Here is a 14,709-nt window from a genome sequence, read left to right on the forward strand (position 1 = left end):
AAGTGTTTTAGAGTCTGCTTATTACGTATGTATGTCTTAAACACAGAAAAACCATATTTGAACCTGATCTGCATATATACCTGGACAAAATCCAGTCGATTGGCTGTATTATCCATCTCTTGTCCAAGTTCATCGATTATCCTCTCCTGTCAATGTAGACAAAAGTTCAGGATTTAGGATGATGTTTGTGTGGGACTATAAAGTAACTAGAAATGCAAGTATGTGGAAAAACAATTACAACTCACTTGAGAAATCAGCTCATCATGAATAGTCAGGCCGACTCCACCCAATCTTTCCACACTAGCACTTAGCTCATCAAGATCTTGGTCCTGCTCCCTGAGATATGAGAAAGCTAACAAGTTCAAATAATTTGTTCCCATCAGCAGCTTTGCAAACTAGTTGTGGGAAAAAGTTCACAACCCTCTCCCTGTTCATCTTGGAAAGCCCCTCCTCACTATATACAGAGTCCATCAATTACAACATGCATAAGCACTGAGGCTACATCTCAAAAGCATATTTCAGCAAGACGAAGAACATGAATGACTCATCTAGCCAAAAAAGGAGTTTCACATAACCAATGCATATTGTTAACTCAGGACAAACTATGTCAAGCCTGTACTCTGCTCGTTGATTGAGCTCGAGGAAGGTCCAGACAGTTATTTTGCAAAAGAACACAAAGCCTTAGTTTGTCGCATGCCAACATTCTAAAAGCTTCTGGAAGTATATCAATGCCTGACCCCACTAGCACTATTCAATAATGACATAAATGTAAGCACCTTACCTCATAATCAGGGCCTGTTTATCTGATTCAGACACATAGAAGTCTTCATCATCATGACTATGAGCATAATTCGACTTTGCCTTTGAAGAATTGACAGGTACCAACGTCACCTCTGCTCCCTTGTTCTCTGTTTCCAGAACAGTCTTTTTTATCACACTGATCTGTAATACAAGCAAGAAATGATTAATTAAGCTATAAATTCCCTATGCTGACTCCACAAACCCTCCCTCTCTCTGTCTGTACGATATGCAGAAGAAGACAGAGATAAAGGAGAATAGATGATGTTAAACCACCTTCTTCATCTTGTTCAAAAAAACAAGGGCCAAAAGCTTGTATTTTGAAGAAGAGTCAGTAACTCCAAAGCTATGTAAACACTGGAATTGCCTGGCATAAACAATATCTTCTAGGTCTTCAAGATATAGCTTCAGTATCTAATGAAGCTTTCTGCCTACACATTGCAAAATGTGGTGTTTCTTGATGAGAATCCATTCTAGCACTGCACTTGTTTGGACTTCTAAGGAGGATATGCAGTTAGAAACAGCTGCATTTTTAGCAGGGTTGTGTAACCCATAAATCAGATGAGCTTGAAGGGTTCATCTTTTGGATACACGGATGGTGACAGCTTTTTTTAATGGACAGAAAATAGTAAAAACCGCAATGAGGATTGCTAAGGCATGGAATGGTCACATGGTACATTGGCCAGGTGGGTGGTTGGGCAGATTTTGGCAGCTTGTCACAATAGTCAGCTTAACATAGTGGCTACGTTTTGTTTCAAAGAGAGTAACTACCTCACAACAAAGCCTTCGATAACATGATTTTCCATCACTTCACCACATTCATTATATCATGGGCCAAGTTTAGTGAGATCGCACCAAATCACACTAAAAAGATCACACCAAGATTGGATCGTGGGCCACAATTTAGTGAGATCGCACCAAATCACACTAGAAAGATCGATTGGAATCATCACCATAAATCAGATTCTTGAACTCAAGCTGTGTGTCACCAACGGATCATGCAGTTTTCAAAGACAGAATGTGAGTTTGCTTATTGCTCCCATGCCTACAGCTAGTAACAATGCGCAAATTGGAAAGACCTGGTTTCGTGTTGAGCTTGTCCATTTCTTCCTTTTTGTAATCTCTGCACTATCGAGGCCATAGCGTGCAGGATCTCTCTCCCCCACAGCTATGGCCCTATCGAGTTCATCCACCTTGCCAACAAAAACCGCATCTTAATGACCGACTAAAAAGCAGACACAAGGTAGGTTTAAACTAATCTGGAAAATTACCTGCCAATCAATGCTCTCACAAGCCGCAATAATATTTTTCCCTAATTGAAGCTTTTCGTGTGAGCTGACAAAAAGTTGCTCCCATTTTTTTAAGTCCGATTGAACTTTGTTTACCTGTCATGTAGACACGTGATAATCAGCATCAATGTGAGACTGAATGAAACCCCAGTAGTGCACAGTAAGCTAGTACCTGGACATCATCCAGGTTGAGCACCCAAAAATAATGGTTATAAAAATTTATAGAGATATTTAAGCCATGCTTATGCCATCATTCTGTGAGCCACTACAGCAAAAATAAACTATTGCTACACACTGATGAAAGAGGCCTGAAATCTGACAAAAATATATGCCACAATTTCTAAGAGAAACCTGCAACTTCTCCTTTCAAATCCAGTGCTTAGTCCTATAGATTGAATACGTGGCATTTCCCATCAAGTAAGTACACTCAGGTCATGTGTCTGGCTACATTCTAATAGCTGTAGCAAGAACAAATGTAAGACAAGCCATAATATGAAATCTAAACATTGTACCTCAAGAGCTGATTTGAATCATGAGGCCCAAATTATAACAAAACAAGATTGAGAGCCAATACTCACCGAACCTTGAACTTCTTCTTTGACAAGGTAAAATGGATCTTGTGCAGCTGTCATGGACTTGCCCCCTCTTTCCGATGTGCAAGCTCTTTGTGTTTCCTTCACAAGCCCTGAATATTATGCTTCATCAAAGTGCTTGCTGGATCAACTGTGAAAAAAAGATTCTAATCACAAACAAGGCTTACTACAAGTTTATCAAAGCCATCCTTGTTCATCCTAGCTTGTAATGAAGGAAAATTTGCCCTATATAAATTGTTCTATGAGCCTTTACGAGCCTTTGTAATGACTTGGGGGAAGAACCATTAGTTAGATTAGTTGGGACTTTAGGGTTAGAGTATATAAGGGCACAAGGTGCCATCGTAAAGAATTTTTGGATCATTTCGCAAACATCTAATTCTCAGCTTAGCATTAGCATTAGCATAATGTTCTTGTACTTTCTTGCAACAGCCATGGTTTCCTTTTGCTGTGGAATTAATGGAAGGATTTTCCATGGCATGGCCATGATTTAGCAATCTCTTGTGCAATTTTCCTGGAAATGCATTGGGTATGCTCAATGTGATCATGCTGAGGAAGTAATTAAGTACTTCAGACAGATGAAATATCAGGGCACTTTCCAGATGCTGTCACCTTTGTTTGTATCCTGAAATCTCTTAGTAGTGTAGGAAACATTGATAACGGTAGGGAAATACATACCAAAAGTACCAAAAGAGGATTGCTGGAGAGAAACGTGTTTGTTTGAAGTGCAGTTTATTAGACATCATACTGTGGATGATTTCAAAGTCAGGTAAGGAACCCAAAGATGAAGTGCAAATATGTGCGATACAACCTTAAGGGAGTTAACAGACTTGATCAAAGAAGTAGCTCCAGTAGCAAGGTGGAAAGAAGCAAAGTTGTCTTTTGCATTTGTATACCCCAATCACTATGGCCATAATGTTGCCCATCCTGTGCGAGTGACACATGCAACAGGTGGAAGGCAAGGAACCTATGGAAATCATATACTCGCAAAGCTTGGTTTTCAGGCTGGGGGCTTTTTAGATGCTGTTCTTCTTTTGACCTTTTTGGAAGGATAAAAAGGAATGTAGATAGTGTTGCAGCTTTGAGCTAAAGCATTTCCAGAGCAATGCTGCAGGGTTTAATTGTCACTACTTTACAGGCATCTTAGAAATGCAATATGTACTGAAGAGAAATCCTTTAAGCATTTACAGAACAATGCTAGAGGGTTTGTAGAGAGTCACTTGTAGATGAAGCTAGAGAAGGTCTGACTTGAATCCATTAGCAGCTCACAGTGACATTGTCAAGCAGAGTCAATGTTTTCATCCAGCCGTACTTCACATTGTTCCAAGGCGGCAGCAGCCAGTGTGGATAGTTCAGTGCAAGGGAGGAAGGTAGGTCTGAATTAATTGCAACTGTCATCTCAAAGTCAAGTCCAAACCCAGTCATGACTGCAATTGCAAGAAGTGCAGCTATGTCAAACTCAGCAGACAGAGGTGGTTGGTACTACTTTTGAGTGTCAGCAACACTTCTTTCATAAGCTTACAAAAAATCTGGACATTACCATTGTGATATTGCTTGGGTAAAGAAGATAAGCAGCAATGACAGCCAGATAGAATCTCTGAAGCACATTCTGTGGAACAACATCACATACCAAATGGCAAAGAATAGGTGAGTTTAGCCTAGGTGAAACTATGGAGGTACAAGGAAAATGCAGAGCATAAGTCTTCTAAGGTGACTGTTTTTATGGGACTACAAGAGGCATGAAATGTATAGCTATTGATGATGAACATCTACTTTTGTCCAAGCGGCCCAGAGCCTTGGCAGAAAACGATTTTACTACTTGACATACTGAACCAATCAGCAATGTGGTACCAGCATGTGAAAATAGCTTGTGAAATATTGCTAGCAAATAATATACCCAAACAAATGGCACTGATGCACATGAAGCTAGTCCAAGACAGACAAAGCATGAAACTTGAATCCCTCTGCACAATTGAAGAAATAGTTGTATGGAACAAGGCTGTAGATTCTTTATGTTAGATTGGCCGTATGTCCTTGGATAGTAGCATTGTGACTTAGTGCAAATGCACTAAAGACACTTTCAGGTTAGGGCACCCAAGTCCTATGAATAGGACTCAAGGCCCTATCATGCACATTTCATTGTGTGATCACCACTCTTGGACTCTTGGCTTGATGGCCGACACATCCACACACCAAGATGGTGTGGGCTCGTAGTATGGGACACCAAGCCTTGGGATGTGGTCGTGGCCCGCAATGCTACTAGCTCCCACTGCCCAGGCTTGGGGGTGAGCACGTTTGACTCTATAGCTAGGAGGTGAGTCTGATGTGCAATCCTTTTATGTTGAGTTTGGCTTGTGTCGTGCCTCGTGTGCAGGTTGGATCCTAGGGGGATGTTTCGTTGGTATCAAAGCATCAACATACAATTGTCAGAGTGAAGCAATACGGAAGTGAATGACCATGACAAAGAGTGGAACGGAGAGAGGAGAGAGAGAGAGAGAGAGAGAGAGAGACTGAAACGCAGAAAATCTGCAGTGAAGAATGCTGTATAAGGATGCAAAATTATACACGGGAGCAGAGAGAATATCTGTGTATGTCTCCACCTTGAGGACCACGATCTCCGTCAGCCCCGAGTGCTGTCTCCGTCACCAGCAGGCTGAAATTTGTCAGATACAAGTGATAAAATCTGCTGGAAACTCAGCCTTTCAAAACGCTGAAAAGAATGCCTCGACAATGCCCAAAATAGGTAGGTCGGGGTCGACTATAGTTGGACAGCAATCGGACAGTCCGACTGCTGCCACATGGCAAAATTGCCACGTGGAGCTACTGACATGGTAGGGAGCTGACTCAGCGCTCTCCATCTACTAAAGACTCGAGTACATCCACCTGTGGAATCTCCACTAGGGTAGCCAGTGGAAGAGAAGACTCGGAATCTGAAGAAGAATCTCCATCAAGAGGCCCTGGCTCCAAAGGAACTATCTTGGGAGCCCAACTCTCCCCTGGATCTCCAAGTACAGGGTGCTCCTCACCCCCCTCTATGGCCGGAACTTCCATGAACCGCACATCTCAGCTTGTGTAGACATCCTGCTTTATGGGATCATACAAGCGATAACCTTGGGACTGGAGCTGTAGCCAACAAAGACCTGTCGTCGAGAAGCCACCTAAAACTTGTCACGCTGCATCTTCGGGATGTGCACATAGGCATCACACCCAAAGATCTTGAAATAAAAGATATCAGGCTTAGTCCCAAAGTAAGCCTCCAAAGGTGTGTCATCCTATCGATGGCCAAAGTGGGAGATCGATTAAGGATGTGGACTGGCGTAGCCACTACCTCAACCCACAGAAACTGAGGTGCTTGTCGATGCTCCATCATGGTGCACGCCATCTCGATCACACTTCAGTTCTTCCGCTCCAAAATGCCATTCTCTTGAGGAGTGTTGGTATTAGCAAACTCCTGGTGAATGCCCCTATCTGCACAAAAACGAGCAAACTCATTAGAAACAAATTCACCACCCTTGTCTGATCGCAAGGACTTCAACCTCCGGCCTGATCGCTTCTCCTCCAAGAGAAGCCAATCCTTGAAGAAAGAGAAAGCCTTTGACTTCAGCGTCAAAAAGGAGGCCCATGTCATCTTGGTGTAGTCATCTACGATCAACATGAAGAACAAGCTCCCCTTCAAGGACTCATTCCTCATCAGACCACAAAGATTCGTAGATACAAGCTCCATAGGTGATGTAGACCGCCTCAAAGCTTCGGTGGGAATCACATCCCTATGTTGCTTCCCACAAATGCATGAGACAAATGGCTACTGGCTCACCACTATGTCCAGCAAACCTCAAACAAGCGATCCTCACGATGCCTTCCGAAGATACTCATAGTTCACGTGGCCAAACCGAGCATGCCATAGCTCGGACTGTGTCCAAGAGATAAAAAGAAGAGAGATAAGAGTGGAAAAAGCCTTCAATTTGTAGATGCCATTCTCCTCATACCTTGAAAAGAGAACCTTCCTCGATCCACAATCAAGAACTCGAACAACATCACTATCAAACCCCACCAAGAGACCAAGAGAACAAATCTTATGGACCGAAAGCAAATGATAACCTGAACCTGGCACATGCAACACCTCCGAAGTGTGGGTACCACCACGTCCGTCTAGAATCAGCTACATCTCACCCCGTGCTGCAATAGACATAGAAGAGCTATCTCCTATGAGAATCCGCCCACGCAAGGGTCGCAAATGGGCAACACCAACTGACAAAGGAGTCATATACTGAGAGGCACCACTGTCCATGATCCACTCTCGAGCCTCGGGAGCTGTCATTGCAGCATCAAAAGTCTTCGGTGTAGAGTCCTCAATGACCGCTAAGTGTAGAAAAGCAACTAATGAGAATGCAGCCACCGCTCCAAAATCCTTTGTGTCCCTCTTCTTGGTGTCCTTCTTGTCCTTGTCTCCCTGCCAACAATCAGCATGTCATCAACATACAGAACCAAGATAATCAAGTTGCCATCTACTACCTTTTTGGTGTACAAGCAGTGATCCACTTAACTTCTATGAAAACCTTGAGACTGCATAAATGTATCAAACTTATGATACCATTCTATTGGTGCTTGTTTCAGCCCATACAAACTTCTTTTGAGTTTACATACCATCTTCTCTTTCCCTTGTGCCACAAACCCCTCACGCTGTTGCATATATATGTCTTTATGCAAATCACCATGTAAGAATGCAGTCTTTACATCCATCTGTATGAGCTCCATATCTTCAACTGCAACCAAGCCCAAAATGGTTCTCAATGTAGTCATCTTGACTACAAGGAAGAAGATCTCATCGAAGTCAACTCCATGTTCCTGCTTATACCCCTTCGCAACCAATCTTGCTTTGTACTTTGGCAAGGAACCAGAAGTGACCATCTTGTAAACCCATTTACATAGAACGGTTTTCTGCCCTTTAGGCAACTGCACCAAGTTCCAAGTGCCATTTTTCTCAAGAGATTCCATCTTTGACAACATGGCTTTATACCATTTCTTGCTGCCCTATCTGTCCATTGCTTTCTTGAAGCAAGACGGTTCACCACAATCTGTCAACATGACATAATCAGCCACATTGTTTGCACCAAGAACAAATCTATCAGGTTGTCTAGTAGCCCTAGTCAATCTCCTAACCCAATGATCATCGTTTGCTAGCTGTTGAGTATTTTCAGCTTGCTGTCCTGGCATTTCAGCCTGCAAATCAGCATTAACAACTTGTTGTCCTGGTCGTTCCTGCACATCTAGTGGCTCATCATTATGGGCAATAGAGTGTGAAGACGCACCATAAATTGAGGACAGAAACCCCAACATCTGAATGGTCGTGTGAGATGTGAATCTAGGGGTAGTGAGAAGGATGCCCATCACGATCGTCCCAAGTGCTATGGGTGTGCTCATTTGCGGAAAAGTGAGAGAAGTGGATAGTCGTTTTTCTCAACCACATTCTTATTTATAGTAAGTCATTAGAGAAACATACCAAGAGCAATTGTTTGATAAGCTATTGAAGTGCGAATTCTTTCGCACAGAGGTATTATAACTTGGTCATGTCATCTCAATTGATGGCTTTTAGAATGATCCCTAAAAAATACAAATAGTGCTTGATTGGCCGAATTCGAGAACCATTGGACAAGTAAAACCTTTTACTTTTTTAGGTTTTACCATGTTTTTTCAAAAATTCATTAAGGACTATACTCATATTACTGAACCCTTGATACATTTGCTTGAGGTTATCCAAAGCAAAATAAACATATTAGTCTGCTCATTGTTTGGACTAGTGAGCTCAATCAATGTTTTCAAACATTGAAACAGCTTATTACTATTGCACTAATGCTGCAAATTAACAATCTGAATAAACCTTTTGAGGTTCATATGGATGCAAACGATTATGCTTTAGGTGATACATTTTATCAAGATGGTTGACCTAAATCCGTAAGCTCACTGATGCCCAAACTCGTTACACCACTCAAGAGAAGAAATTGTTGACGGTCATCCACACGCTTAAAGTGCATCATTATTTGTAGAGTGACTAGTTTATTGTTTAGACAAACCACCACTCATTGAAATACCTATGTAATTAGTCTAATCTCTGTGGCCGCAAGGTGAGGTGGATGGATCTTCTATAAGAGTTTGACTTTGAAATTAGCTACAGGAAGGCCATAACAAATATGGTTGTCAATGCTCTTAGTCAAGTTTTTAAAGTCAATGCCTTGTTGTTTTTCAAAATTTCGACCGATTTCTATCTTTCTCTCAAAGGACATTGCCAAAATGGTCTTTAATCTAATAAGATTTGGCAACTAGTTCAAGAGAAACCTAGTAGCCCAAGAAGCTTAAGCAATTCGGATACATGAAGGCTAGCCACTGAGAGAAAGATGACCAAAAAGTATCCCATTCAAATGGATTACTTTTTAAACAAGACAAAGTATGTGTGCCCGGCGAAAATCAAGATACCCAGAAGAAAATTTTATATGAGTGTCACAATGTTGCAAAAGCTATATACCATCACATGCATCGAACTTTGACCTTGGTCACCCGTTACTTTTATTGGCCGCATATTAAAATTGCGGTTGAGTCTTATGTGCGTGACTGCCCACAATGTCAACTTAATAGAGCTGAATGGCACAAATATGTGTGGATATTACATCCTTTACGAATCCCTGACATGAAATGGAGTGACATTAGAATGGTTTTTGTAATAGAATTGCCTCATACAAATCGAGGTCATGACACAATCTGGGTTGTGGTTACCAGAGAGGCCAAAATGGCTCAATTCATTTCTACAAAGACGGCCGCAAAAAGCCATGAATTGACTAATCTGCTTATCGGACAACTTTGTAGACTTTATGATTTGCCTGATGAAATAGTCAATGGCCGAGATCCTAAGTTCACTGGACCTTCCAAAAACTGAAAACTTGACTATCCATCTCATTCTCGAAACATCCAAAAACCGATAGGTAGACCGAAAGAACAAATCAAACCATGGAGAATATATTTTGTATATATATCTCCCATAGACAATCTGATTGGAAGTATTATCTTCCTCAAATTGAGTTTGCTTATGACAGTGCTAAGCATTCAGCTACTGGTTATAGCTTGTTTATGCTTATATACCACTAGTTGCCATAAAGCTCAAAGGAGTGAAAATGCAATCTGTAGTTGACTTTCTGTACAACATGCAAGAGATGTTGACGATTGCAAGAAAAAGTATTAAAAAGACCCAAGATCATGCTGTATTTTATGCTAACCAACATTGTACTCCTGGGGAGCTCTAGGAAGGCATGTGTGTTTACCTTAAAATTCCAAATGACTCTGATTAAATGACTACCGACAAATGCAATTTGCCATTCTTCAAGGTATCATGGTCCTTTCCAAATTACCAAGATAAATAGCGTATCCTACGACTTGGACTTAATTTAGAAACTTAAGTTCACCTTGCGTTCCACGTAATCACTTGAAAGAATAACTAGGACAAGATCAGCACATTGTTAGGATTGAGGAAGTCCCCTAGCTTGAGGATACTACTCATTATATTCCACTCGAACGTAAATTGGTTCTTGATCTTAGAACTAAACAATCCCGTCAGACCATTTATCTCGAGTGTTTGGTCAAGTGAAAAAAAACACCTAGAGGCAACAACTACTTGAGAGTCGATACGTTCATTGAAGAGTCTTTTTCCTCGCTTCATTCCTAAGGATATTGCTAAGGACAACAATCATTCGTAAGGGGGGGAAGTGTCATGTCCCTGAACATCCAGATGGGCGCTAGTAGCATTGGTCATAATGGTTACGAAATGACTTAGTATAAATACACTAAAAACACTTCGAAGTTAGGGCAACTGAGTCCTAGAGATAGAACTCAAAGCCCTATTGTGCACATTCATTCTATGATCGTCACTCCGACTCTTGGCCCGTTGGCCAATGCAACTGTACACCGGGATAATGTGGACTAGTAGCATGGGACACCAACCTTTGGGATGTAATCGTGGCCCACAATATTGCTAGCTCCTAAACTCGAGGATAAGCCTGTTTTGCTCTACAACTAGAAGGTGAGTCTAATGTCTAGTCCCTTTTATGTCAAGTTTAACTTGTACCATATCTCGTGTGCAAGTTGGATCCTAGGGGGGCGTTTCATTGGCTCTAAAATAAAAGAGACTAATCTAGCTAATTGATTTGTACCCTTGGTGAAGCCTACTATAATGCAAGGTCCATGGCCTGTAGATACTAGTTTTAATAGGTACACAAGTATTGTAGATGTATATAACAATGTATATTCTCTTGGACAGCAACATGCTTATAATGATCATGCTTACTCTCATGAGCATCACAGATTCACTTGCTATAAATTCATGTATAGCAACTGAAGAGATCCCAATCATGGTCACCAAGCATCTCCACCATCATCCTATACTTCTAATCTAGCAATTCTCCTGTTCTCTCACACTAGTATTTTAAATGATAGCATATTATTGAGCCACTAGTAATAGGGTTTTCACTAATCCTAAATTATAAGCAGCATTTTAACAAAGCTAACCAAGCAATTAGTCAAGGTGGATCACTAGATAACACCAATTTGTATTCTTTTCCAATATGTACACATGATGCATTAATCCCTAATTAGTTCTCTTTGAAACAGCTCCAAAAAGCAATTAATGTTAAGTACCAAACAAAAATAACTTTATTTTTTAGAAATGCACCAAAATTCTCTATAAATAGAGTAAGTTGTTTAGTGCATCATTCATCCTGATTCATTGCTACATCGAATACAACATGTCAATGTTGAAGTGTACTATCATTAAGGTCCAATCTTGTAGAATAATATAGATGCCACAATATATGTTTAAGTTTCTAAAAAGGATTTCCTTCTTGGCCTTGATCAAAACCTTAGGTTTAGGGTATTTTGCATCACCATGATTCAAACATGATATGCTAAGAAAACTCAAAGAAAATGCTTTCCACTCTTGAAGCCAAACTAATAGGAGATTCCACCTCCATATTATTATTGTAGATAGCCATGCGCAAGAAGGGTTGGGGGCAAGTATCAATATTAAAGAAACTTTGAAGCCCTAGATGGCATGGGAACCTTTGAGATAGTTCAAAGTGGGTTATCCTGCGCTTCTTAAATCTTCACTAAAATTTGTGTTGGTGTCTCTTGCATAGTTGCCAAGGGTTTATGAAACAAAAGGTATGAAACAAGTTTCGTATGAGTTTCCTAAAACATTAGAAATAGGTTTTATTCAAGACGAAAGAAAACTATCATGAGACTTTATACGTATAGAGTATGACTCATATAATGTAATTTATCATTTATCACAATTCATGATTCTATACAATGTGAATCAAGATTCAACATAGCATCAACATATGCATGCATCTTGTCCATTGTCCACGAGAATAACAGCTTTGATTATAGAAGAAGACATTAATATGTGCATGAATCATAGACAACAACTTTGGAAAAATTCTCACAATCAATGTCAATGTCCATGTTAGGGTATCAAAAGAATCTATGACAAATGTCAAATACAAAAGTTCAAACGCTGTTTTTTAGGGTAGGGCCTTTTGGAAGATGGTGTTTCGTAGGTTTTTGATACGCCTAGGTGTGAAACGAATTTCCTAGCCTGAGGAAATGGGTTTCTTGGCAATTGTAATCTCTTGGCTCTTCAAAATCATCATTCACCTCCTCCTTCGTGTGCTAGGTCTTGTAAATTATCTTTCAAAGCTGGAAAAAGGCACGGTGTCTAAGATCCGAGGGATAAGATGTAATTCAATGAGAGTGGCTTTAAGGCATTTATAGAGTTTGGAGACATCTTTACATGGTTAAGCTTCTTGATAAATTACAATGTTACTTAAATTTACTTAAATCCTTAAAGAATGGTGTTTGATGGGCTGTCATAGTATATGACAATGCCACAAAATCAAAGTAAATTTCTAGAAATCTCTTAGAACTTAGCATTCCACCAGGTCTTTAAGCTCTAAGTTTCCTGATCTAAGATTAGGTGAATCATTGAGCCGGCTAGCCCTAAATATTACCAAACGTTTGCATGGTTACGGAGATTATCCACAACAGAAGTGGAACCATTTGGTTACAGTGGACCTTTAAATACTAACGACTAGATCTAGCAGGGCTGCATTTCAAATCAACTTTCCGTACCTTAATCAAGCGCGTTCAATATATACAGTCAGTGCCAATATCTGTCATAATCAAAGCGCGTTCATTATATACAGTCAGTATCAGTATCTGTCATAACCAGATGATAAAACTTCAGCAGCATGCGACAACCAAAAAGAAGTAAGATATCTATACAGTTTTCCTTCCAGATAAGGGCAAAAGAACCTGGTGCCAAAATCGACGCAATCTTGTGTTGCAGGAAGCCGCACGTGTGCACGACGTCTCCCTGCAGATCATTCAGTTACTGGAGCATAAAGTATTTTCTGGCACGACAGACCATTTGACAGTAAGTCAGATCTTGCCGGTCATCCACAGAATGCTCAGGATAATGCAACAACAGTGAACTACAAATGCATGGTAGCCTGTAGGAAACGAAGAACTACCAGGGTCTGGAGACGACGACTGTGTTCTGTCGATCCTGCAGTAAAAGGGATAGGAAGCACGCGATAGTTTTCCCCCAAACATAAATCGTCATATACGCGTATGTTGCGTTTGTCTGGGGCGGAAAAATGTTGCGACTTGATCAAATAAATGAATTGTGATTATACGTACGAACATAAGATATTCACAACCTTCGAGAAAATATTTAAGTAGCAAGACGAAGTCGTTGCAGCTGAGCGTCTCCGATGGCATTGTGGAAAAAGGAAATGATCTCCTTTCTAGGAGACTAAGGCTGGGTTCAGATGGAGGCGGCAGCACTGCAAAACATGATCAACTTTCCGCCTCCTTTGTGTGAACAATGAAGTCAGAGGCACAATGTGCCACAAGAAGGTAAAGAGATTTTTTCTAGGCTCCAAGGCTCTTTTGAGGGGGAGTGAGAGGTAGAAAGAGGGTGGGTTCGACGAAAAGAGGAGGGAAGTCTCAGTCGTCTGGGAGATGTCACGTCAAAAGCACACCCCTTTGATATATCTCTGCCGCCGCTCGTGTAAACCCAGCCTAAGGAATGGTTTTGGCCTGCCAATGCAAAGGGTTTGATGATTGCTTAAAGGAAGTAGTGTCCTTGTTGTGTGGCTTGAGGGGTTCTCATACCTTTCAGATGGTTGCTAAGTGACATAGTCGAGCTATGTAGACATTATGTGATCCTAGCGGGGAGCTATACATACATTCTACGTAATGATGATATATTATACTTTTGCATTAAGTAATGTGAAGTAAAGCAATATAACCAATCTTGAAGTTCTTTAGGAAGAGACGACAAGAGGACAACCGCTACAATTGAGTTAGTGGCCTTTGAAAACATCAAGGGCATTTATTGAAATCAACCATGTGGTTTCCATCTTCCTCGCAACAATTATACACAACGTTCAAGTGGTTACACATAGCCCCCAAATAGTCAAGGCAATGTGAAGACCATCAAAACTTTGCTTTACACATTGTCCATGACACTTCCAAAGGTGGTTGGCCCATTGGTTCAAATATTGTGAGCTATGATTTTCACTTTTATGAAAGTGGATTTATGACTTGTGCACAAATGTGTGCCTTGATTAGATCCCCTGCCTAAATTTGTTTGCCACTTGTAAAACATGGGTCCAATCATGTATTGGACATGACCATATAACACACTTAGTTATTTGCCACTATCTCATCCATCCAAGCTAGAGTGTAACTAGCCTGACATTGTGAGCAAAGCACGAAGTTTCTTAAGTGCAATGTAGATGGTAAGGCTATGTCCTCTATGGACAAGGACAATGTGAGAGGTGGGGAAAGTAGGCTTTAGAGAAATAAAAGAGAAGGAATGATCGCTTGGGATGGTTGAGCAACATGGAAGAGGTTAGGATCTTAATGATAACCCATGTATACATAACGAGAACAAAAGGGAAGGAGTCCAATAAGGTGAGATATAT

At 40.8% G+C, this 14,709-nt stretch overlaps 1 protein-coding gene across 6 annotated transcripts in view; it reads right to left on the bottom strand.

Annotated features, from left to right (window-relative positions):
* The window catches only part of LOC148036622 (syntaxin-61-like), a 13,823-nt gene extending 430 nt beyond the window's left edge, over window positions 1-13,393 (bottom strand). Inside the window, exons 1-9 of one of the 6 annotated variants that reach the window (XM_087678624.1) lie at window positions 13,249-13,393; window positions 13,031-13,128; window positions 12,848-12,888; window positions 2,666-2,810; window positions 2,070-2,183; window positions 1,878-1,991; window positions 782-942; window positions 246-336; window positions 81-146 (exon numbers count right to left, since the gene is read on the bottom strand). In XM_087678624.1, coding sequence (XP_087534750.1) covers window positions 81-146; window positions 246-336; window positions 782-942; window positions 1,878-1,991; window positions 2,070-2,183; window positions 2,666-2,719 — 600 coding nt within the window. In that variant the 5' untranslated portion in view covers window positions 2,720-2,810; window positions 12,848-12,888; window positions 13,031-13,128; window positions 13,249-13,393. Of the gene's footprint in view, window positions 1-80; window positions 147-245; window positions 337-781; window positions 943-1,877; window positions 1,992-2,069; window positions 2,184-2,665; window positions 2,811-12,847; window positions 12,935-13,000; window positions 13,129-13,248 lie in introns of all 6 variants that reach the window. The other 5 variants (XM_087678625.1, XM_087678627.1, XM_087678626.1 and 2 more) reach the window with 5 other exon arrangements.
* Between the last annotated feature and the right edge of the window lie 1,316 nt (window positions 13,394-14,709).

This window comes from Lygodium microphyllum, chromosome 5 (assembly GCF_053477565.2).
Source record: "Lygodium microphyllum isolate KBCC chromosome 5, Lygodium_microphyllum_v1.1.10, whole genome shotgun sequence".
Lineage (NCBI taxonomy): Eukaryota > Viridiplantae > Streptophyta > Polypodiopsida > Schizaeales > Lygodiaceae > Lygodium > Lygodium microphyllum.